The following is a 25,735-nucleotide window of genomic DNA, read 5'->3' on the forward strand; positions in this document are numbered from 1 at the left end:
TAAACAGGGATCGTACAATAGGATTAAATCCTAATTTTAAATTAGATAGATAGATGATAGACAGATAGAGAGATATATATTAGAAATGCTACTAATATAGATAGATAGATAGATAGATAGATAGATAGATAGATAGATAGATAGATAGATTTCAGGATAACGACAGCACTCACTGAGTTTAGTAAAAAATAACTTTTATTAGAAAAGTTTAAAACATAGTCCTATATATATATATATATATATATATATATATATATATATATATATATATATATATATATATATATATATATATATATATATATATATATACACATATATATATATATATATATATATATATATATATACATACATACATACACATATATATATATATACAGTATATATATATATATATATATATATATATATATATATATATATATATATATATATATATATATATATATATATATATATGTATATATATATACACACACACACACACACACACCCAGCAAAAAAAAGATTATGACTTACTGAAGGTCCTTGGGGAGAAAACAAGTTTTAAACATTTAGTTAATGTATAAATGTATTTTTATGTACTTTTAATTAACATATTTAACTATTCAGGTTAATTTTTTTTTATAAAAATGTATTTAATTAAAATTGATCTAAATATATATTTATTTAACAGAAGCATGCATTGAAAAACATAAAACAAATGGATCAAACAACTCAGCCAAATAGAAAAAAGACAAAATGCTAAGTATAACTCAAAAACGTATTGTTACCTAATTTACTAATAAATGCTGGGAAAAAAAATCAAGAAATCTACATAATTAAGCATGTTCTTTCAAAGATAATGATTTCAGTATGGTTTTTTTTCATATGTCTAGTGTTTTTATGCATACATATAATTACATCCAGACCATTACTATTCTAGATACTTTTTTAACCCCTCTGCTGCCACGCAGGATTGCAACATACTGCCATGTAATATATATTTAAATCATAAGTAAAGGGCAAGTTCAGGAACATTTTATCACAGTGAAAAGGTTACCTGGTTAAGCAGCAGCACACTCTAATGAAACCCAAACATTTTACTAAAGAAGAAAAAGCATCATTTGACTTAAAATACACTCGTTACACAAAAAGCTGCACTGAAATTGTATCCAAACCTTAGATAGGCAGATGACTTTACTTCTTAAATGTTATAGAAGTCAGGAAAAGGTGTATTTATCTACATGCTAGTTCAGATCAGTCTTTTGAACTGACTTTTTTTGGTTCATGGTTTAAAGGGACACTGAACCCAATTTTTTTATTTCGTGATTCAGATAGAGCATGCAATTTTAAGCAACTTTCTAATTTACTCCTATTATCAACTTTTCTTCGTTCTCTTGCTATCTTTATTTGAAAATGAAGGCATCTAAGCTTTTTTTTATTCAGAACTCTGGACAGCTCTTTTTTATTGGTTGATGAATTCGGCAAGGACAACCCAGGTTGTTCACCAAAAATGGGCCGGCATCTAAACTTACATTCTTGCATTTCAAATAAAGATACCAAGAGAATTAAGAAAATTTTATAATAGGAGTAAGTTATAAAGTTGCTTATAATTTCATGCTCTATCTGAATCACGAAAGAAAAAAATTGGGCTCAGTGTCCCTTTAAGCACCAACAAACGTCTATTAAAGATACTCTGCACAGACCAAATGTCTACCTCTCTATGTGAGGACAACACTATAAAAATGGAACACTGTAAAAAAAAATTAAAAAAAATAATTCCATCTCGCTATATAATGCAGAAGATGGTGCAAAAAAATATTAGACATAAATCAGACTATAATTAAATTTAATTATTTGTGCTTGATTTAAGTACAAGAAAATATGCACTGACCTGCATATCAACACATTAAACCTGTGTCTATGATGGAAATCTAGTTCTCAGTGTGATTATAAAATGTAGTTTAGCTGATAGTGAATCTCATTGCAATTTTGAATGGTTCAAGTCACTCTCAAAGCAGTTAAAAGCAGTTAATAATTATTTGTTTAATTTAATTTTAGAGTAATGTGTGAAGAGTTCATAAACAATATTTTTACTTACAGTATTACATATCATAAAAAGTAAGGAACTTCCAAGAAAAAAATCATAGGCTAATACCAGACATGAGGCTCTCAGTCATATGTGAAAAAGCAGAAAAAAATGGTTTCAGATTTTTTTTTTAAATTAAAATTTGAAACAAACTTTGTACTCCCTATTCAAATTTGTAACCAGTTTTTAAACAAAAATATTGCAAGTAAGACGGTGCCTGCTAGCTGTGCTTGAATGTAAAGTTGGTGGTGGGACAAAATTTCAATTTCTAATTTCCATTTACTAGACTACTTAAAAACAGATTTTTCCTTCTTTTTTGCATTTTAGTAAGAAATTAGTTCTGACATGAAAATAACTATTTTGCCTCCGCATTAGAAAGCTGGTTAATATTAAAGGGACACAAAAGTGAAAAATACACTTTTATGATTCAGACAGAGCATGCAACGTTAAGAGGCTATTCACTTTACTTCTATTATCAAATTCACTTTATTCTCATGGTATTGTTTGTTGAAAAGCATAGCCACTAGGCTCAAGACCAACAATGCACTACTGGGAGCTACTCATTATTGGTGGCTACACACATATGCAACTTGTTATTGGCTCACTAGATGTGTTAAGCTAGGTCTAAGTAGTGAATTGGTGCCTAGAGCTTACTTTAGGGTTTAAACACATAGTTATATGCAAGCAATATCGCAATAATAAAATGCTCTAATACTTTACAACATTTTCTGTTTGCACTTTATATCCCTTTAAAGAAAATATATTTTGGACATTATATTGTTATCTTTACATGCTATTGTGTGCTATTATATGGTAAAGTATAAAGCCAGTTAGAGTCTTTTTTAAAAACAAATTAAAAAAAAATCTTTAAAAATGTGCAAAATATAATGATTATATATATATATAAATAGATAGATAGATAGATAGATAGATAGATAGATAGATAGATAGATAGATAGATAGATAGATAGGTGTATGTATAAAGATATAGATATAGTATATACAGCTAAAATGGTACCTATATGTAAATAAAAAATAAATAAAAAAAGAGCGCACAAACAATGTAAATAGTGAATCATTTTATTCTAACATTCTGTACAATGAATACCTTTTCTTTACCATTATGGGTAATTACACAGATAATATATTTTAAAATTCATTGCATTTTTGTTGTTTTAATAGTCCAGAATCCCATCTAATTACTCTCATTGCATGTCTTTCTCACATAATAAAATTACTTTAAACACTTCGAGAAATGACAAGACTAAATAAAATGTTATTGCTGTGCCTGATAAAGTTAAAAAAAATGTCCAGTGGTCAAAATGATATTGATGTGTTTAACAAAACTATAAGAACACCTGTAAATCTCAGATCAGGAACAATTTGTTTCCATATCACTTTTATACAAAACCTCAGTACTATTACTATTGATAATTACAATTAAAGCTAGTAAATATTAGTAAATTCACTTTTTATGGGTTTCTGTTAAAAGCAATATATATTAAAACAAGTTAAACTCAAAAAAGGAAGTGTCATAATGTTAAAATCTGATATGCATCAGATGTGTTTATCTGGCAAAATAAATGCAGGACAACTTGTATGCAGGTATATTGTAACCCTTTAAACTTGCTTATAAAAAAAAAGATTTATCTACATATATTCTTTAGACTGTAATATTGGATTGTGTAGTGAAATTCGTTTTTGTAAGCTTTTCTAAAGGATCACATTGCACCCTGTATAATACATACACTTGAATAAGAGTTAGTATAAGTACATAACAGCACACACAAATCACAAAAAATGGAAATTCAAGTTTAAAACCACAGAGGAAGCAACTGATAAATATTTTGCAAAGCAAACTAGCTAGCATCTATTAGCACACAGTAACGCGTTTATATAGATAGGCAGGTGTAACACAATATGTTCCACAATAGGGAACCATCCTTTATAGACTCAAATTTATAGCAATAATACTGGAATGGTTTTTTTTTTACTTAGTATTATGAGATGTAATCATTTATTTTATAGATAGTGATTACAGTTCAAGATTTAACAACTACAATATTATTTGTTGTTTTATTATTAAATTGTAATAACTGCACAGGGTGGGTACCAGGTACCCTAACATATAAGTGCCAGGGCACTTTAAGGGTGTTGGCATACAACTGGCAGGGGTACAGATCATCTGGCACTGAATAACCACCATAGTATTTGCCAACTATAGAGCAACAAGTCTGATCGCGAATAAATAGGTCAGCAAATGCTATAAACCAAGGAACAGATACAAAAGTGGCACAGAGGGACACTGGGGGCTTTATAAGTGACAGTTTGTGTTTTATATACAGGCAAAGTGATTCATAATAACAAACACACACAAAAGTAATATTTATTTGTCGTACCTTTTCTTTTCTTTTTCAGCTGTCATGATGAGTGTCGGAGAATCAGAATCAGATCGATAATGTCACGGTACAGATATGGCATAAAATGAAAACACAAGAAAAAAAGTAATCTTCATCCAAAAAGTGCAATAGTTAAAGTGTAGCCCTCTGATTTACAGAAGGGAAATGAGAAAGAGTGCAATAAAAAATATAAGAAATGTAAAAAAAATAATAATAATGCAAAGTCCAAAAAGTTCCTAAAATAATTAATCAAGTCCTCTATGAGCAACCGTCCAGTAGAGCTGGCTATACAGTCTCAGATCACTGCTGAGGATTGTATAGCCGCCCAGGGTGGCAGAGGATATAGGGGGAGCAGGAAGACAACAGGCTCTCTAATAGACCAATACACAGATAATCCCGAGCTGCAGCAGGGCGAGGGCAGCAAGTTGTGAGTTGCACTTGGAGCTGCCCCTGCTCTCCGGGTAGGAGGAGGCTCTACGGCTCAGCACTGCCTGTCAAGCTGCAGGAGAAGCCGATTCCCAGCTCACTCTGCCCATTGGCGAGGTCGGCCACGCCCCCCATAGCCACCACCTCCTTGGGCGGACTGCCCACATCCCTGCTTGGCTTGTTGTCAGGGTCAGGCAAGTTGACAGCGGGAGCAAGTGGCAGCAGGATAATTGTACTTGTGCGTAAGTGCACTCATTCCTCCCGTAGAACCTATCGCTAAGTGCAGCGCGTCCAACTGACCGTGACCGTACGTGTTCCCTGCGTCAAGTTTATGTAAATCACTTATGTATTGCGTTTTAAATTAGTTGCAACTAATTGCGTGAATTTATCTGCAAATCACGTTTCAACCCTAAACTTATCTTCAGTAATATTGGCCTATTGCTCCCCCCCTGTCATCCTTCCCAGATACCCCCAGGGCAAATAGCTGTTAACACCCACTACAAACAAACACCCCGGTATGCACCTCCCCTCTTTTGTAACGCAGAGTGCATATCACAGCAAAAGGACCTCCACTCACAGGTCCTCCCTATAATAACCTCCTATGGTCTACCCCCCAAGCATTTTTCTTATACATTCTGTCCTCCAACCCAGAAACACATATGGAGCTCTTCTTCATCAAAGATTCAATCCATAAAAATCTTAAAGGAACACAAACCCACATTTTTTCTTTCACAATTCCGCTAGAACATGCAATTTTAAGCAAGTTCTAATTTACTCCTATTATAAAATTTTCTTCGTTCTCTTGTTATCATTATTTTAAAAAAACAGGAATGTAAAGCTTAGGAGCCGGCCCATTTTTGGTTTAGTACCTGGGTAGCACTTCATGATTTTTTCCTAAATGTAGCCACCAATCAGCAAACGCTACCCAGGTGCTCAACCAAAAATGGTCCGGCTACTATGCTTACATTCCTGCTTTTTCAAATAAAGATAGCAAGAAAAAGAAGAAAAATGTATAATGGGAATACATTAGAAAGTTGTTTAAAATTGCATGCTCTATCTGAATCATGAAAGACAACATTTGGGGTTTGTGTCCCTTTAATATATAGATATTTTAAATATACCTATCCAAGGAGGACTGCTGCACCGGACCTGACCATTACTGGATGAAGAGGAGGCAACATGATACTACTCAAAGTAGAATAGCTTTTTTTATGAGTGAAGATGATAATCTGTGGGTTTAGTGAAGAAGGAAGAAACAATTATCTTAAGAAAAAGCACTGATAAAGCATTCCTTGGTTGGGGTTCCTTGTGTTGAGGGGATGGGTCCTGAAGGGAGTATGTCTGTGGAAGGGGCAGTTTTGTGGGATTGTGCTGGCTTGGGGTAGTGTACCTTGTGTATGATCAGGGTCACTGGGTATGTAATAAGGTTCTCCTGGGCAGAAGTTACTTTCTGAGAGTGAGGATACAGTGAAGGTTCTAGAACTTAATATTTAGAGTCTAATTGGGGGCTAACAAAGGTGGTGAAACAGTTGAAAAACGCAGCAGACATAATATATAGAGCCTTTCACAGCTCATTTGATGTGGTGCACATGCATTTATAGGTGTATATCACCCCCAGCACCCACATAGAACCGCCACTGTGAGGAAAGTGAAGAGCAAGGAACACAGAGGGCTAGTTAGAGATTAATAGTGCTTGGTGGACCTCAAGATCAGGGTCGGTTTTATAATTGGACCAGGTAGGACCACTGACCCAGGTAACACTCGACAGGGGCAGCACTTATTTTGGGTAATTGTGTTTTTAAAGTGAAATTAATCTTATATGATATGATGCCCATCTGCATGTTCTCAAGGGAATTTTTAATCTGCTGAACTTAATCTCCAAGACAATTGACTCTGGTTGGTTTACACAGTAGTGTGCAGAGAGTTGAGGGGTCAGCAATAAATACAACTAGAAAGTTACAGGTACTGTCTTCTATGACAAATGAATATCATGAATACAAAATCTTCCTAAAAGAAAAAAAGGAGCCAAAAGCAAAACACACAATTTTTAAAATCACAACAATAATTAAAACACATATTATAGCATTATACAACAAAATACATATATGTAAAACAATTGTATATACCCACATCGCCACAGCTCCTATAGGTTTGAAGGGACAGTCTACTCCAGAATTGTTATTGTTTAAAAATATAGATAATCCCTTTATTACCTATTCCCCAGTTTTGGATTACCTCTGTGATTACCTTGTATCTAAGGCTCTGCAGATTGCTCCCTTATCTCAGTTCTTTTGTCAGACTTGCATTTTAGCCAATCAGTGCTGACTCATAAATAACTCCACAGGAGTGAGCATAATGTTATCTATATGGCACACACAAACTAGTGCTGTCTAGCTGTGAAAAACGGTCAAAATGCACTGAAATAAGAGGCGCTTTCAAGGGCTTAGAAATTAGCATATGAGCCTAAATAGGTTCAGATGTCAACAAAGAATACCAAGAGAACAAAGCAAATTTGATGATAAAAGTAAATTGGAAAGTTGTTTAAAATGGCATGGCCTATCTGAATCATAAAAGTTACAATTTTTTTGTTCTTTATTAACACTGGAGATCACAGACATAACGAATTTATAGGCGTTCTATGGAAGTTTCATGAGCTTTCCATGCGAGTAACTTGTATTTTAATGGCAGAAACATCACAGTGAATTTCTAATTTTAAACGAACTATCCTCCATATTAGATGCAGCTTTTCAGAGGCGAGATTTGGTAAAAAATCTATTGAATGTACAGTGAAACTTAATGTACATATGTATTATCTGAATTGTTCCTACACAGAAAACACTTTTTGTTTTTGCGAACACACAGTATATGTTGTGTAAACACACTTTGAATACACAAGCCCACCACCAAAATCTGAGATCACTGACGATGTTGGTGGACTTTTACTAAAATTGCAATACCTATTATTTCCTATGGAAGACACATCACCACATATCTAAACAGAGTGGGTCAACCCACTTTCTTTTAAAATATTGCTGGACCCACGGGTTGAAAAACTGGCTAAGCCAAAAAGGGCAATTCCTTGTGGGTCTGCAGATTATTTTAATATTGGGGCCCAAGTTACTATATAGCAAGTAGCTGGGTCACAGATCTGAATTCTGCATCATGAACTTTAGCCTTTCTGTGAGTATGAAAAGCAGTTAAAAAGTTTTTTTTTATTGTTTTATTACACTTTTATAGTGTATTTAATTCTGGGTTCCATGTACCACTAAGGTATTAATAATATTAATACTGTTATGAACACTGTTAATCAGTCTTTGATTAATTTATATTGGGTTTATGATTAATTAATATTACAATGTGTTTATTTAGCTGGCACACACATAAATAGACATTTTGGTCCCCATGTATGGCCGATTAATTCATTCAACATTGATGATGAGTGCCTAATACATTTGAATGCAAGTAGGATCACTGTAATTCATTTTATAACTAACATTGTTTTAAACCTCATAACATTAAATTGCAATCATAAATGAAAATTAGATAAATGTATTTTATTTGTGTAGGATGTCATGGGATACTAGATAGGTGCAGTGGGTACAGCAGGATTCAGATAACCTGCCACTGGTACTGCAGAATACAGGAGACTCAGCAGACTATCACGGGATACTAGATAGGTGCAGTGGGTACAGCAGGATTCAGATAAGCTGTCACTGGTTCAGCAGGATACAGGAGACTCAGCAGGCTATCACGGGATACTAGATAGGTTAAGTGGGTACAGCAGGATTCAGATAAGCTGTCACTGGTTCAGCAGGATACAGGAGACTCAGCAGACTGTCATGGGATACTAGATAGGTTAAGTGGGTACAGCAGGATTCAGATAAGCTGTCACTGGTTCAGCAGGATACAGGAGACTCAGCAGACTGTCATGGGATACTAGATAGGTTAAGTGGGTACAGCAGGATTCAGATAAGCTGTCACTGGTTCAGCAGGATACAGGAGACTCAGCAGGCTGTCATGGGATACCCGGTAGGTGCTGGGGGTACAGCAGGATTCAGATAAGCTGCCACTGGTACTGCAGGATACAGGAGACTCAGCAGACTATCACGGGATACTAGATAGGTTAAGTGGGTACAGCAGGATTCAGATAAGCTGTCACTGGTTCAGCAGGATACAGGAGACTCAGCAGACTGTCACGGGATACTAGATAGGTGCAGTGGGTACAGCAGGATTCAGATAAGCTGTCACTGGTTCAGCAGGATACAGCAGACTCAGCAGACTGTCACGGGATACTAGATAGGTTAAGTGGGTACAGCAGGATTCAGATAAGCTGTCACTGGTACTGCAGGATACACTAGACTCAGCAGACTATCACGGGATACTAGATAGGTGCAGTGGGTACAGCAGGATTCAGATAAGCTGCCACTGGTACAGCAGGATTCAGATAAGCTGCCACTGGTACTGCAGGAAACAGGAGACTCAGCAGGCTGTCACGGGATATCAGGACACTGGGAAGCAAAACCAGGAACAGGAGGGCAGGTAACTAAGCAGGATCGGAACAATCAAAATGCAGACACAGATGAAAAAAACGCAGTGCATGTTTATTAAGTAAAGTGGCGGCAGAAAACATAAAATGCCAGTAAATGGGAAGACTAGGTCTTACGCGTTTCGGCTGAGAGCCGCCTTAGTCATAGACCTTAGTCTCCATTTTCACAATTACACATTTATAGGCAAGTTAATTGCAAACACCCACAATGTTGAACCACCCCCTCTTAAAGCCATATAATTTATTGTTAAACACATGTTGTATCGTCAAATTTGGTTACAAATATATACATCAATATATAAACAGATGATATAGCTTATAGGACCTACTTAATCTAACTATTTACAACTTATATCATTAATAATATTTTACATACTAATGTACCATAAGTATATGTACCTCTCATTGGCTGTATGTAATTAGTAGTTAGCTAAATTCATAGATGGTAGATCACTGTCATAAAAAATGAAAAAGTAAAAAAAAAAATAAATAAATAAGCTTGATTCCAAAAAATTGGAAGACAGCGCTAATCCCCATGATCACAGACTGGAAACAGAATGTAGAGCAAATCATACAATTGTAAAAATTTCATTATACTAGAACAGCCAACACTGAAACGCACAAAATGATACTCCAGATGTGGAGTGAGTTGGGCACAGGAAGTAGGCATAACAGGACAGATTTAAACCCAATACTCTGAACAAGAGGAGTTTAGTAATAGAGGACTGGTACATCAGAAGACCCGCTAGATGAAACGCCTACTCATTCATTACCCCCCTGACTACTGATCCCCTGTAACTCCTCCCTTTTCTCTTTTCCTTTCCCATTTTTTTTTAAAAAAAAAATTCTGTCTTCCCTTTCCGTTTTTGTGCCCACAAAGGGATACTCCAATGCGGTCATTCCGCGTACATGAACATTCAAGGCATCCACAATGAAGATACAGCGGTGAACTGCCTACACTAGATTACTGTAAAAAACTAATATTTATGGTTTATTACTTACTTAAAAAAGGTTTATACAATTTTGACTGAGTTAAGGCTAATGTTCACTATCCGATACTATTTTTGTTCAAAAAGACAAATTGGCATTACCTATCTTGTAAATTGTTATTGTGAGTTAACATGATTCTTACAAGATAAAGGAAAATTTGAAAAAGTTGAGCTCTATTTAGCAGATAGACTCAAGCAGCACAGGCTAACAGCGGACTATAATTTCACCAGCATATATATTACTGGACTTTTCACACATAGAGAACTCTCACCCGCATAAATGGTGAGCTTTATCTGATATGTTCATTGTTTATTCTTTTTTATTTTTTATCATTTTCATCATATAATATATTTATATTGTTTTCATACCTCTAATGTACGGGTAAATATTCTACACCCAGAGGCGTAACTAGAATCCACAGGGCCCAGGTGCAAGAATCTAAGAAGGCCCCCCCCCCAAAAAAAAAAAAAAAGTGAATTTGATACATATCTTTTTTTTTTTTTTTACATTCAACACAGAAAAAAAATGTGAATCAGATTACATGTGTACAAAAGGAGGTACCCTGTGTCCACAGTCTGTGAGATGGTCTGACCCCATATTACTGTATATAGTGACACTGTTTATCCCACCAGTACTGTATATAGTGAGTCAGTGACACAGTCTGTAATCTGCCGGTGAGATGGCTGGCCTGACCATACCCACCCCAGTACTTTATAAAGAGACCTCAGTAGTCTGTGACATGGTAGAGCCCCCCCGTACTGTATATAGTGGTACTGTATAGTGACACTGTTTACCCCCTCCCCCCCATGCTGCAGTAACAAGGTCTGTAATTTGCTGGTTCCACAAACATACACACACACACGCATAAATACACACACACATACATGCATAAATACACACACAGTCGCATACATACACAGACACACACACACACACACATATACATGCATACACACATACACACACATACATGCATAAATACACATACAGTAGCAAACATACACACACACAAACACACATACACACACACAGACATAAACACCAATGGGTAAAACAGAAAGACTAACCCCTATAGTCAGAGACACTAGTGAAGCATCATGTCACACTCACATGATATCAGTGCAGGCAGTGGCAGGTCAACGTTTTAATTTTTTTTTTTTTTTAAAAAGCTGGGCCCCCACCCTTGGGGGCCCAGTCGCAATTGCGACCTCTGCACCCCCTGTAGTTTTGCCCCTGTTACACCCAACTCCGTGCCTATGCTGCTGTATGTTATATTCTTTTTCAATAAAGCTCTTTAAAAATTTAAAAAAATAAATAACTATCCATTTTTCCCCAAAAGTATATTATGTCTCCCTCTATGTAAAAGCCTCTAAGTACCTGGGTACATAAAGTAAAAATCCAAAAAATGTTTTGCCTTTCAAGTAAGGCCTCTATATCACCACCTCTAGGTGGTCGTCTAACCTGTTCTATGATACACCATTTGAAGCCTTGTGTCCCCTTGGTGTTCTACAATAAAATGAGTTGCCAGTGCAGAGCAATGGTCTAACCTATCTATCACCTAGATTATGAGTTTTGCGCTAAACAGGGTTGCGAAACTAATGGCAAAAAAGTTGCTTTATTTCACTCTCCATAGCGCTGCTATTACGAGTGACTGAAAAGCCTCCTTGTGCTGTGCGTTATGGTGCGTTAAGCTCCATACCGCACAAAAACCAAGGGCTGAGTTTACGTGCTCATGCACACTTTCCCTCATAGACATCAATGTAGAGAGAGTTAGAAAAAAAAGTAACACCTGAAGTGCGTAATGAAAAATCTCCGTAACGCAACCCCATTGATGTCTATAGGGGAAAGAAAGTTACGTTTAAACCTAACACCCTAACATAAACCCTTAGTCTAAACACCCCTAATCTGCTGCCCCCGACATCGCTGCCACTAAATAAAAGCTATTAACCCCTAATGGCCGCTCCCCGACATCGCCGCCACTAATAAATCTATTAACCCCAAATCGGCCGCTCCCCGACATCGGCGCTACTAAATAAAAGCTATTAACCCCTAATCCGCCGCTCCCCAACATCACCGCCACTAAATAAAATGATTAACCCATAAATATCCGGCCTCCCATATCGCTGCTTCTAAATAAACCTATTAACCCCTAAACCTCCGGCCCCCCACATCGCCGCCACTAAATAAAACTATTAACCCCTAAACCGCCAGGCCCCCCACATTGCAAAACACTAAATTAAACTATTAACCCCTAAACCTAACACACCTCTAACTTTAAATTAAAATTACAATATAACTATCTTAAAATAAATAAAAACTTACCTGTGAAATAAAGATAAACAACATTAAACTATAAATTAACCTAACATAACTATTCTAATAAAATAAAAAAAAACTACTAATTAAAAAATGTAAATTACAAATTTAAAAAACCCTAAAACTACGAAAAAAATTAAACAAAATCTAAAATTACAAAAAATAATAAACACTAAATTACAAAAAATAAAAAACACTAAGGCCTAGATTTGGAGTTCGGCGGTAGCCGTCAAAACCAGCGTTAGAGGCTCCTAACGCTGGTTTTGGCCGCCCGCTGGTATTTGGAGTCAGTGATTAAAGGGTCTAACGCTCACTTTTCAGCCGCGACTTTTCCATACCGCAGATCCCCTTACGTCAATTGCGTAGCCTATCTTTTCAATGGGATCTTTCTAACGCCGGTATTTAGAGTCGTTTCTGAAGTGAGCGTTAGAGCTCTAACGACAAGATTCCAGCCGCCTGAAAATAGCAGGAGTTAAGAGCTTTCTGGCTAACGCCGGTTCATAAAGCTCTTAACTACTGTACCCTAAAGTACACTAACACCCATAAACTACCTATGTACCCCTAAACCGAGGTCCCCCCACACCGCCGCCACTCGATTAAAATTTTTAACCCCTAATCTGCCGACCGCCACCTACGTTATACTTATGTACCCCTAATCTGCTGCCCCTAACCCCGCCGACCCCTGTATTACATTTATTAACCCCTAACCTGCCCCCCACAACGTCGCCGCCAGCTACTTAAAATAATTAACCCCTAATCTTCCGACCGCAAAGCGCCGCCACCTACGTTATCCCTATGTACCCCTAATCTGCTGCCCTAACATCGCCGACCCCTATATTATATTTATTAACCCCTAATCTGCCCCCCTCAACGTCGCCGACACCTGCCTACACTTATTAACCCCTAATCTGCCGAGCGGACCTGAGCGCTACTATAATAAAGTTATTAACCCCTAACCCGCCTCACTAACCCTATCATAAATAGTATTAACCCCTAATCTGCCCTCCCTAACATCGCCGACACCTAACTTCAATTATTAACCCCTAATCTGCCGAGCGGACCTCACCGCTATTCTAATAAATGTATTAACCCCTAAAGCTAAGTCTAACCCTAACACTAACACCCCCCTAAATTAAATATAATTTACATCTAACGAAATAAATTAACTGTTATTAAATAAATTATTCCTATTTAAAGGTAAATACTTACCTGTAAAATAAATCCTAATATAGCTACAATATAAATTATAATTATATTATAGCTATTTTAGGATTAATATTTATTTTACAGGCAACTTTGTAATTATTTTAACCAGGTACAATAACTATTAAATAGTTAAGAACTATTTAATAGTTACCTAGTTAAAATAATAACAAATTTACCTGTAAAATAAATCCTAACCTAAGATATAATTAAACCTAACACTACCCTATCAATAAAATAATTAAATAAACTACCTACAATTACCTACAATTAACCTAACACTACACTATCAATAAATTAATTAAACACAATTCCTACAAATAAATACAATTACATAAACTAGCTAAAGTACAAAAAATAAAAAAGAACTAAGTTACAAAAAATAAAAAAATATTTACAAACATAAGAAAAATATTACAACAATTTTAAACTAATTACACCTACTCTAAGCCCCCTAATAAAATAACAAAGCCCCCCAAAATAAAAAATTCCCTACCCTATTCTAAATTAAAAAAGTTACAAGGTAGGAATTTTCTGATTGGCTGATGGAATCAGCCAATCAGAATCTAGTTCAATCCGATTGGCCGATCCAATCAGCCAATCAGATTGAGCTCGCATTCTATTGGCTGTTCCGATCAGCCAATAGAATGCGAGCTCAATCTGATTGGCTGATTGGATCAGCCAATCGGATTGAACTTGATTCTGATTGGCTGATTCCATCAGCCAATCAGAAAATTCCTACCTTAATTCCGATTGGCTGATAGAATCCTATCAGCCAATCGGAATTCGAGGGACGCCATCTTGGATGACGTCCCTTAAAGGAACAGTCATTCGTCGTTCAGTCGTCGGTCCGGATGGATGTTCCGCGCTGGATGTCTTCAGGATCCTGCCGCTTCGCTCCGGATGGAAGAAGATCGAAGATGCCGCTTGGAGAAGATGTTTGCCGGTCCGGATGTCCTCTTCTTGCCGGATAGGAGGAAGACTTTGGAGCCTCTTCTGGACCGGATTATGGATCGCCAACCCCCGCTTGGGTTGGATGAAGATCTTGGAGCCAGGACGGATCGGTGATACCTGGATGGTGAAGACAAGGTAGGAAGATCTTCAGGGGCTTAGTGTTAGGTTTATTTAAGGGGGGTTTGGGTTAGATTAGGGGTATGTGGGTGGTGGGTTGTAATGTTGGGGGGGGGGGTATTGTATGTTTTTTTTTACAGGCAAAAGAGCTGAAATTCTTGGGGCATGCCCCGCAAAGGGCCCTGTTCAGGGCTGGTAAGGTAAAAGAGCTTGTAACTTTTTTAATTTAGAATAGGGTAGGGAATTTTTTATTTTGGGGGGCTTTGTTATTTTATTAGGGGGCTTAGAGTAGGTGTAATTAGTTTAAAATTGTTGTAATATTTTTCTTATGTTTGTAAATATTTTTTTATTTTCTGTAACTTAGTTCTTTTTTATTTTTTGTACTTTAGCTAGTTTATTTAATTGTATTTATTTGTAGGAATTGTGTTTAATTAATTTATTGATAGTGTAGTGTTAGGTTAATTGTAGGTAATTGTAGGTAGTTTATTTAATTAATTTAGTGATAGGGTAGTGTTAGGTTTAATTATAACTTAGGTTAGGATTTATTTTACAGGTAAATTTGTTATTATTTTAACTAGGTAGCTATTAAATAGTTATTAACTATTTAATAGCTATTGTACCTGGTTAAAATAATTACAAAGTTGCCTGTAAAATAAATATTAATCCTAAAATAGCTATAATATAATTATAATTTATATTGTAGCTATATTAGGATTTATTTTACAGGTAAGTATTTAGCTTTAAATAGGAATAAGTTATTTAATAAGAGTTAATTTATTTCGTTAGATAAATATTATATTTAACTTAGGGGGGTGTTAGTGTTAGGGTTAGACTTAGCTTTAGGGGTTAATCCATTTATTAGAATAGCGGTGAGCTCCGATCGGAAGATTAGGGGTTAATAATTGAAGTTAGGTGTCGGCGATGTTAGGGAGGGCAGATTAGGGGTTAATACTATTTATGATAGGGTTAGTGAGGCGGATTAGGGGTTAATAACTTTATTATAGTAGCGCTCAGGTCCGCTCGGCAGATTAGGGGTTAATAAGTGTAGGCAGGTGTCGGCGACGTTGTGGGGGGCAGGTTAGGGGTTAATAAATATAATATAGGGGTCGGCGGTGTTAGGGGTAGCAGATTAGGGGTACATAGGGATAACGTAGGTTGCGGCGGTTTACGGAGCGGCAGATTAGGGGTTAAAAAAAATATGCAGGGGTCAGCGATAGCGGGGGCGGCAGATTAGGGGTTAATAATAAAATGAAGGGGTCAGCGATAGCGGGGGCGGCAGATTAGGGGTTGATAAGTGTAAGGCTAGGGGTGTTTAGACTCGGGGTACATGTTAGAGTGTTAGGTGCAGACGTAGGAAGTGTTTCCCCATAGGAAACAATGGGGCTGCGTTAGGAGCTGAACGCTGCTTTTTTGCAGGTGTTAGGTTTTTTTTCAGCTCAAACAGTCCCATTGTTTCCTATGGGAGAATCGTGCACAAGCACGTTTTTGAGGCCGGCCGCGTCCGTAAGCAACTCTGGTATCGAGAGTTGCATTTGCGGTAAAAATGCTCTACGCTCCTTTTTTGGAGCCTAACGCAGCATTTCATTGAACTCTCGATACCAGAGTTAATTTTATGGTGCGGCCAGAAAAAAGCCCGCGGAGCGTTAACAGCCCTTTTACCGCCGAACTCCAAATCTAGGCCTAAGATTGCAAAAAAATAATAAAATTATCAAAAATAAAAACAATTACACCTAATCTAATAGCCCTACAAAAATAAAAAAGCCCCCCAAAATAAAAACACCCCCTAACCTACAATAAACTACCAATAGCCCTTAAAAGGAACTTTTGTAGGGCATTATCCTGAAACAATCAGCTCTTTTACCTGTAAAAAAATACAAAGTCCCCCCAACAGTAAAACCCACCACCCAACCAACCCCCCAAAATAGAAAAATCTAACTCTATAAAATCCTAAACTACCCATTGCCCCTAAAAGGGCATTTGTATGGGCATTCAGCTCTTTTCACTGCCCTTAAAAGCGCATTCAGCTCTTTTACAAGTGCCCATCCCTAATATATAAAAAAAAATTAACACAAACCCCATAAAAATCTAACCCTATAAAATCAGCCAATAGGATAAGAGCTACTGAAATCCTATTGGTTGTTCAAATCAGCCAATAGGATTTCAGTAGCTCTCATCCTATTAGCTGTTTTGAACATCTATATCTATAGTGGCCTTTGCACTGGAGCCAGCTAGACAAAGTTACTTTAAAAAAAAGGCTGGAGGGGCAAACACGTCAGGGAAGCTACTTGAGCGTTTTTGCGCTCTCAATTTTTAATAGCCAGACGATCTCTATAGTTGAACCTAAACTCTGTCAAAATTGCTATTATTTAAACTATAATTTGATCTGGGTTGTGCTAGATCTTGTATCTAATGTACAGTTTACTCTCAATTTAACAGTCCTATCAGATAGTTTGGTTAACAAACTTTCTATATAACATCGCTAATACTGAACAAGCATAGAATCTGGGTTGTGTCAGACTGAATACTCAAAGTAATGCTATTACTGTTATAGTATACAATCCATTGTTTTACTAAACCCTAGTTATTATTATTATTCTTTTGGAACATATGTTTGTATTACACAGTGATGTGCAGTCACTAGAGGCAGGTGAGGCAGTGCTTCACCTCTCATATGGGCAAAAATATATATTTTTTTATTGGCTTTAAAAAAAAAAATTAAAAAAAAATGTATTTTTTTCCCCAGCATTTTTTTTCACAGCTATATGTTGTGCAATGGAGAGGCACAAGCAGGTCTGCCCACCATTACACAACATGCTGCGCCACCTTCTGGATGAAAGTGGTTAAGATCATTGCATGGCCCATTAACTGCTTATTTGAGGCAGTCCTATTTGGGCTGAACCAAGTGAGAGGCATTAGTAAGTGGAACTTAGGGTTGGGGCTGGATGTTAAATCATATAAAACAAAACAAAAACGGAAAAAAACAACTTTCATATATTTTGTTGCTGTCCTGTGAACCTGCTAGCTTTGCTAAAGTGAAAAAGAGAGTTCTGTTCTTCCCCTCTAAGTGCAGTGGAATGTGCCACTCTGAATCCTTACAGAGCAGGAAGAGAGACAGAGAGAGCAGTGTTTCAGCCACATCTTATTAAAGTAAGATTTTACTGAAAGGGATTCTGTTAGTGAAAATGATAATTTAATGAATGTGGTTTAGTGTTTTTTTACTCTTTTACAGCAAAGGATCGTTTTTGTATTTTGTTTACTCAAACTTTACACCCACTAACTTAGCAGCTTGCCTTTGTACTTCACACTAATGTATAGTCTCATTTTCTGAACTCTCTGTAGCTCTGCTGTTTTATTACTTAAAAATGCAGTGGTCCCTTCCCCCCCCCCCTTGTGTGTGTGTCTCTCTCTCTCTCTACTTATCCCTCTCTCTCCTTATGTGTTGTTCTCCCCCATGGTCTCTTTCTCTCTCTGTCTCTCTTCCTCCCCCTCTGACTCTCTCATCCCTTATGTGTCTCTCTAACCCTCTGTGTTTGATTGTGTCTCTCTCTCTTTCTCTCTCTCTAACCCTCTGTGTGTGATTGTGTCTCTCTCTCTAACCCTCTGTGTGTGATTGTGTCTCTCTCTCTCTCTCTAACCCTCTGTGTATAATTGCGTCTCTCTCTCTTTCTAACCCTGTGTGTGATTGTGTCTCTCTCTTTCGCTCTCTCTCTAACCCTGTGTGTGATTGTGTCTCTCTTTCTCTCTCTCTAACCCTCTTTGTATGATTGTGTCTCTCTCTTTCTCTCTCTCTAACCCTCTGTGTGTGATTGTGTCTCTCTCTCTAACCCTCTGTGTGTGATTGTGTCGCTCTCTCTTTCTCTCTCTCTCTCTAACCCTCTGTGTGTGATTGTGTCTCTCTCTCTTTCTAACCCTCTGTTTGTGATTGTCTCTCTCTCTCTCTCTCTCTCTCTCTCTAACCCTCTGTGTGTGATTGTGTCTCTCTCTTTCTCTCTCTCTCTAACCCTCTGTGTGTGATTGTGTCTCTTTCTCTCTCTCTCTCTCTCTCTAACCCTCTGTGTGTGATTGTGTCTCTCTCTCTTTCTAACCCTCTGTGTGTGATTGTGTCTCTTTCTCTCTCTAACCCTCTGTGTGTGATTGTGTCTCTCTCTCTATCCCTCTGTGAATGATTGTGTCTCTCTTTCTCTCTCTCTCTCTCTCTCTCTCTCTCTCTCTCTCTCTCTCTCTCTCTCTCTCTCTCTCTCTCTCTCTCTCTCTCTCTCTCTCTCTCTCTCTCTCTCTCTCTCTCTCTCTCTCTCTATCCCTCTGTGTATGATTGTGTCTCTCTCTCTTTCTCTCTCTCTAACCCTCTGTGTGTGATTGTATCTCTTTCTCTCTCTCTCTAACCCTCTGTGTGTGATTGTGTCTCTTTCTCTCTCTCTCTAACCCTCTGTGTGTGATTGTCTCTCTCTCTTTCTCTCTCTCTAACCCTCTGTGTGTGATTGTGTCTCTCTCTTTCTCTCTAACCCTCTGTGAATGATTGTGTCTCTCTCTCTCTTTCTCTCTCTCTAACCCTCTGTGTGTGATTGTGTCTCTCTCTCTAAACCTCTGTGTGTGATTGTGCCTCTCTCTCTTTCTCTCTCTCTGTAACCCTCTGTGTGTGATTGTGTCTCTCTCTCTCTAACCCTCTGTGTGTGATTGTGTGTGTCTCTCTCTTTCTCTCTCTAACCCTCTGTGTGTGATTGTGTCTCTCTCTTTCTCTCTCTCTCTAACCCTCTGTGTGTGATTGTGTCTCTTTCTCTCTCTAACCCTCTGTGTGTGATTGTGTCTCTCTCTCTATCCCTCTGTGTATGATTGTGTCTCTTTCTCTCTCTAACCCTCTGTGTATGATTGTGTGTCTCTCTCTCTCTCTATCCCTCTGTGTGTGATTGTGTCTCTCTTTCTCTCTCTCTAACCCTCTGTGTGTGATTGTGTCTCTTTCTCTCTCTAACCCTCTGTGTATGATTGTGTCTCTCTCTTTCTCTCTCTCTATCCCTCTGTGTATGATTGTGTCTCTCTCTCTTTCTCTCTCTCTAACCCTCTGTGTGTGATTGTGTCTCTTTCTCTCTCTCTCTAACCCTCTGTGTGTGATTGTGTCTCTTTCTCTCTCTCTCTAACCCTCTGTGTGTGATTGTGTCTCTCTTTCTCTAACCCTCTGTATGTGATTGTGTCTCTCTCTCTTTCTCTCTCTCTAACCCTCTGTGTATGATTGTGTCTCTTTCTCTCTCTAACCCTCTGTGTATGATTGTGTCTCTCTCTCTTTCTCTCTCTCTATCCCTCTGTGTATGATTGTGTCTCTCTCTCTTTCTCTCTCTCTAACCCTCTGTGTGTGATTGTATCTCTTTCTCTCTCTCTCTAACCCTCTGTGTGTCATTGTGTCTCTCTCTCTCTCTCTCTAACCCTCTGTGTGTGATTGTGTCTCTCTCTCTCTCTCTCTCTAACCCTCTGTGTATGATTGCGTCTCTCTCTCTTTCTAACCCTGTGTGTGATTGTGTCTCTCTCTTTCGCTCTCTCTCTAACCCTGTGTGTGATTGTGTCTCTCTTTCTCTCTCTCTAACCCTCTGTGTATGATTGTGTCTCTCTCTCTTTCTCTCTCTCTAACCCTCTGTGTGTGATTGTGTCTTTCTCTCTTTCTCTCTCTCTAACCCTCTGTGTGTGATTGTGTCGCTCTCTCTTTCTCTCTCTCTCTCTCTAACCCTCTGTGTGTGATTGTGTCTCTCTCTCTTTCTCTATCTCTCTAACCCTCTGTGTGTGATTGTGTCTCTCTCTCTCTCTCTCTCTCTTTCTCTCTCTAACCCTCTGTGTGTGATTGTGTCTCTCTCTTTCTCTCTCTCTCTAACCCTCTGTGTGTGATTGTGTCTCTTTCTCTCTCTCTCTCTCTCTCTCTCTAACCCTCTGTGTGTGATTGTGTCTCTCTCTCTTTCTAACCCTCTGTGTGTGATTGTGTCTCTCTCTTTCTCTCTCTCTCTAACCCTCTGTGTGTGATTGTCTCTCTCTCTCTTTCTCTCTAACCCTCTGTGTGTGATTGTGTCTCTCTCTCTAAACCTCTGTGTGTGATTGTGTCTCTCTCTCTCTTTCTCTCTCTCTGTAACCCTCTGTGTGTGATTGTGTCTCTCTCTCTCTAACCCTCTGTGTATGATTGTGTCTCTCTCTCTCTCTCTCTCTCTCTCTTTCTCTCTCTCTAACCCTCTGTGTGTGATTGTGTCTCTCTCTCTAAACCTCTGTGTGTGATTGTGTCTCTCTCTCTCTCTTTCTCTCTCTCTGTAACCCTCTGTGTGTGATTGTGTCTCTCTCTCTCTAACCCTCTGTGTGTGATTGTGTCTCTCTCTCTCTTTCTCTCTCTAACCCTCTGTGTGTGATTGTGTCTCTCTCTTTCTCTCTCTCTCTAACCCTCTGTGTGTGATTGTGTCTCTTTCTCTCTCTAACCCTCTGTGTGTGATTGTGTCTCTCTCTCTCTCTATCCCTCTGTGTATGATTGTGTCTCTCTTTCTCTCTCTCTAACCCTCTGTGTGTGATTGTGTCTCTTTCTCTCTCTAACCCTCTGTGTATGATTGTGTCTCTCTCTCTTTCTCTCTCTCTAACCCTCTGTGTGTGATTGTATCTCTTTCTCTCTCTCTCTAACCCTCTGTGTGTGATTGTGTCTCTTTCTCTCTCTCTCTAACCCTCTATGTGTGATTGTGTCTCTCTTTCTCTAACCCTCTGTATGTGATTGTGTCTCTCTCTCTTTCTCTCTCTCTAACCCTCTGTGTGTGATTGTCTCTCTCTCTCTCTTTATTTCTCTCTCTCTAACCCTCTGTGTGTGATTGTGTGTCTCTCTCTCTCTTTCTCTCTCTCTAACCCTCTGTGTGTGATTGTGTCTCTCTTTCTCTCTCTCTCTCACCCTCTGTGTGTGATTGTGTCTCTCTTTCTCTCTCTAACCCTCTGTGTGTGATTGTCTCTCTCTCTCTCTCTCTCTAACCCTCTGTGTGTGATTGGGTGTCTCTCTCTCTCTAACCCTCTGTGTCTCTCTCCCCCCATCTCTCTCTCCAACCCACTGTGTCTCTCTCCCCCCGTCTCTCTCTCCCTTTCCCCCCGAGTGCTTTTCTGTGTTTCTGTCTACCTTTTATTTATTTAATTAATGAATTTGTAGTGCCATCTGATGGTGTGGCTTTATTTAAAGGGGTGGGGTCAAGCGCCCCACCATCTTTAAATTTCACCAGCCGCCACTGGATCAAGACATTTTTATATTTACTGAATAATGAAAGAATCTATAAGCATAATTTGCAGCATTAAAGTAAAAAGTATGTTTTAAATATATTTTAATGGGCATGGATTTCTAGATCTCATAATCACAGCAAACATTGTGTTATCTGGCAAGAATTTCTGTTACAATCCTTTTAGACTAAAATCAGATGTTTACTAAGTTGACCAGTTTTCCAAGACACCATTTAAAGGGACATGAAACCCATATGAAACCCATATGAAACCCTTATGCAAATTTAAATAACTTTCCAATTTACATCTAATATCTAATTTTCTTCATTCTTTTAATATCCTTTGTTGAAAATCATATCTAAATATGCTCAGTAGCTGCTGATTGGTGGCTGCACATAGATACCACATGTGATTGGCTCACCCATGTGCATTGCTATTTCTTCAACAAAGGATATCTAAAGAATGAAGGCGTATCCTAGCCACTGCCTCACCAGCCTCTGACGTCACTGCACGTCACTGCAATATATATTTGATCTGGGTTGTGCCAGATCTAGCATTTGGTTTATCACTAGTATGAGTGGAATTCACAACATAAATAGAGCAGAACTTTATAAATACTTCATTTATTGCAGCATTTATTGCAACAATTTTTTTAAACAAGCTAGACACGCTACATAAAGAATGGCGGAAATACTTAATACATTGTACACTGTCAATATCTTCCACTAATATAGAACATTGCCCATATTGAATAACTATAGGATCTGGGTTGTACCAGATTTAATACTTATAAGCAACGCCACAAACTGTTCCATTACACGGTCCATGTTTTGTGATATCTTAGCCATTAACACTATCCTGTACAATTAACGTTTGTATTTTTATTAAATATCAGAACAGGGGTTTGCCTGATATAGTAGCAATAATATCGCTAGGAACAAGTGAAATTCACATTATAAACAGAACAAAACTTTATGAATATTTCATTCAGTACGGCATGTATTGTAGCAACTATACAACCTGAAACAGGCCAGACCTGCTACATATGAGCTCACCGAAACCTAACATATTATATACCGTTTACATTTTCCACAAGATATGGTCCAGGTGGTGAATAATTAAAGATCTCTATTATATATAGTGTATACCACAATAGACTAGTGGGATACACATTAGTTTTGGTTGATACTTTGCCAACTCTAGCAAACTAATATACAATGGATAATATATTCTTTGAGTGACACAACACAATAATTGCCCAAAATCATGGGTATTATGATTCCTTTTCATATTAAGAAGCTAATACCATTCATATTTTAATATTAATCCTGAAACAAACAATTTGAATTACATGTGTTTAAGCATTACATACACCACCATACATTCATATGTTACATTATGGGGTTTTGCTGAAAACTCGAAAACACTTTGATCAGTGGTAAGGGTATTATGAAGTAATAAATTGATGATAATACTATACCCTTTTCTTTGATCTACAATATATTGCACTTTACTGTATGTACGGTGATCACTAATGGTGCTGTTAGTAAAGGAGTTACATTAGAACAATTGTACACCCTCACTGGTGTCATTTAAAGCACTAGCATTTCCAAATCGAGTGTATCACGGCAGTGAGACAGAAGATATTTATCCTATATATTTCCAAGAGAGGGGAGGATCACCTTTATTATATTAAGGCCCTATCCATATTGATCCCCCCTTGATCATTTGATAGGTTCACCACTAGTGTATGTCTGGATTCTTTTAATGTGTATGTCAGTTTTGATTTAACCTAACAATAAAAGTTATATTTTATTTTCCTTTTTTTGGACACGACTGCCTATAGTCTAGGCCCAGAGTGCTCTCAGTGCATACTTTTTGGTGGGGATACTTGGCTTTCTCTAGCTACCCCTCCTTTTAGTTTTCAAAAGTTGATTTGTCAGTTTTCACTGCTCCAATCGTACTAGGAGCCAGAATGTTACCCAGGGATTTGTTTTTCCTACTTACAAATTTCCAACCTCCTTGAGCAACATCATAAAGTTGTTTATCCCCTAAAAGGATTGAAATTGTTTCTTTATGATATTGCAAACCTGCTGGTATTGTGACGAGTAAGTAGTTACAAAAACAGGTTTAGTTATTGAGGCCCATTTATCAAGCTCCGAATGGAGCTTGAGGGCCCGTGTTTCTGGCGAGTCTTCAGACTCGCCAGAAACAGCAGTTATGAAGCAGCAGTCTAAAGACCACTGCTTCATAACCCTGTCCGCCTGCTCTGAGCAGGCGGACAGACAGCGCCACAATTCAACACGCTCGAGTACGATCGGGCTGATTGACACCCCCCTGCTGGTGGCCAATTGGCCGCGAATCTGCAGGGGGCGGAGTTGCACCAGCAGCTCACAAGAACTGCTGGTGCAATGCTGAATACGGAGAGCATATTGCTCTCTGCATTCAGCGATGTCTGTCGGACCTGATCCGCACTGTCGAATCAGGTCCAACAGACATTTGATAAATATTCCTCATTGTCTTTTTCTGTCTAGGGTTTTCCTCCAGCAAGTTCAATCTATCCATCTCTCTAACTTGCCGAAATGCTTTTTCAACAATATAACCTGGATATCCCCATTGGACTAGACGTACACAGGATCGCTCAGGTAAGTTTCTGACAGTGCTAACTCCTAAGGCGTAGCCTCTGGGGAAGGCTGAAACAAGGTGATTGGGATGCTTCTTAAAATCTTTGATTTCTGCAGGTTCATGTACTTGAGATTCTGGACACAACACCTCACTTCAGGACCATATTCCTTACAATTAATGAGATATTCCAGTTTACTTCTATGGATTCTAGCATTTTAAGATATTTTCTAACTCGTATTCTTCAGACCCATTAATTACAATAGGACCCGGGGTAGGTGGTTTCTGAGATGGAAAAGGGTTACGTATTGCAGGTTTCAGGAAAAAGGCATGGAAGACTGGATGGATGTGATAGGACGATGATAACTTATCTCTTGGTTGATCTATAGGATTAGAATCTTTTTTCTTATCAGCAAAATTTTTGTACTGTTAAAAGTGGACTTCTGACACTACAGAAGACGGTACTTTAACTTTGTTCTTATGGGTTTGAAGACCTGACTGCCCGACACTCTTAGAGGGATTAGAGGAGGTCTCTTGTTTAGAAGTCTCTTGAAGTATTATCTATACTATAATTGCGTTTGTAACGCGTCCGTTGGTGTCGCCAGTTGCGCACGCATCTTCAAAGGAATGTTGGCAGCGCGAGGCGAAATAATCCACTGGGATGCAGCGAAGGCAAACAAAGAATTACAAAAAAACCTAACCGCACGCAATAAGTATTTAAAAAAAATAAAAAAACGCCCGCAATAAGGATTAAAAATTAAAAACTAACCGCCCGCAATAAGTATTAATAAAAAAACCTAACAACACGCAATAACTATTAAAAATAACCTAAGCACCCGCAATAAGTATTAAAAAAAAACCCAACTACCTAATAAAATT

The 25,735-nt window shown here is 37.9% G+C and overlaps 1 protein-coding gene across 1 annotated transcript in view; it reads right to left on the minus strand.

Annotated features, from left to right (window-relative positions):
* EPAS1 (endothelial PAS domain protein 1) overlaps nt 1-4,934 on the minus strand; it is a 260,593-nt gene extending 255,659 nt beyond the window's left edge. Inside the window, exon 1 of the mRNA XM_053712255.1 lies at nt 4,474-4,934. Within this exon, the coding sequence (XP_053568230.1) occupies nt 4,474-4,499 (26 nt within the window). The 5' untranslated portion in view covers nt 4,500-4,934. The remainder of the gene's footprint in view (nt 1-4,473) is intronic.
* Between the last annotated feature and the right edge of the window lie 20,801 nt (nt 4,935-25,735).

Source organism: Bombina bombina, chromosome 4 (assembly GCF_027579735.1).
Source record: "Bombina bombina isolate aBomBom1 chromosome 4, aBomBom1.pri, whole genome shotgun sequence".
Classification (NCBI taxonomy): Eukaryota; Metazoa; Chordata; class Amphibia; order Anura; family Bombinatoridae; genus Bombina; species Bombina bombina.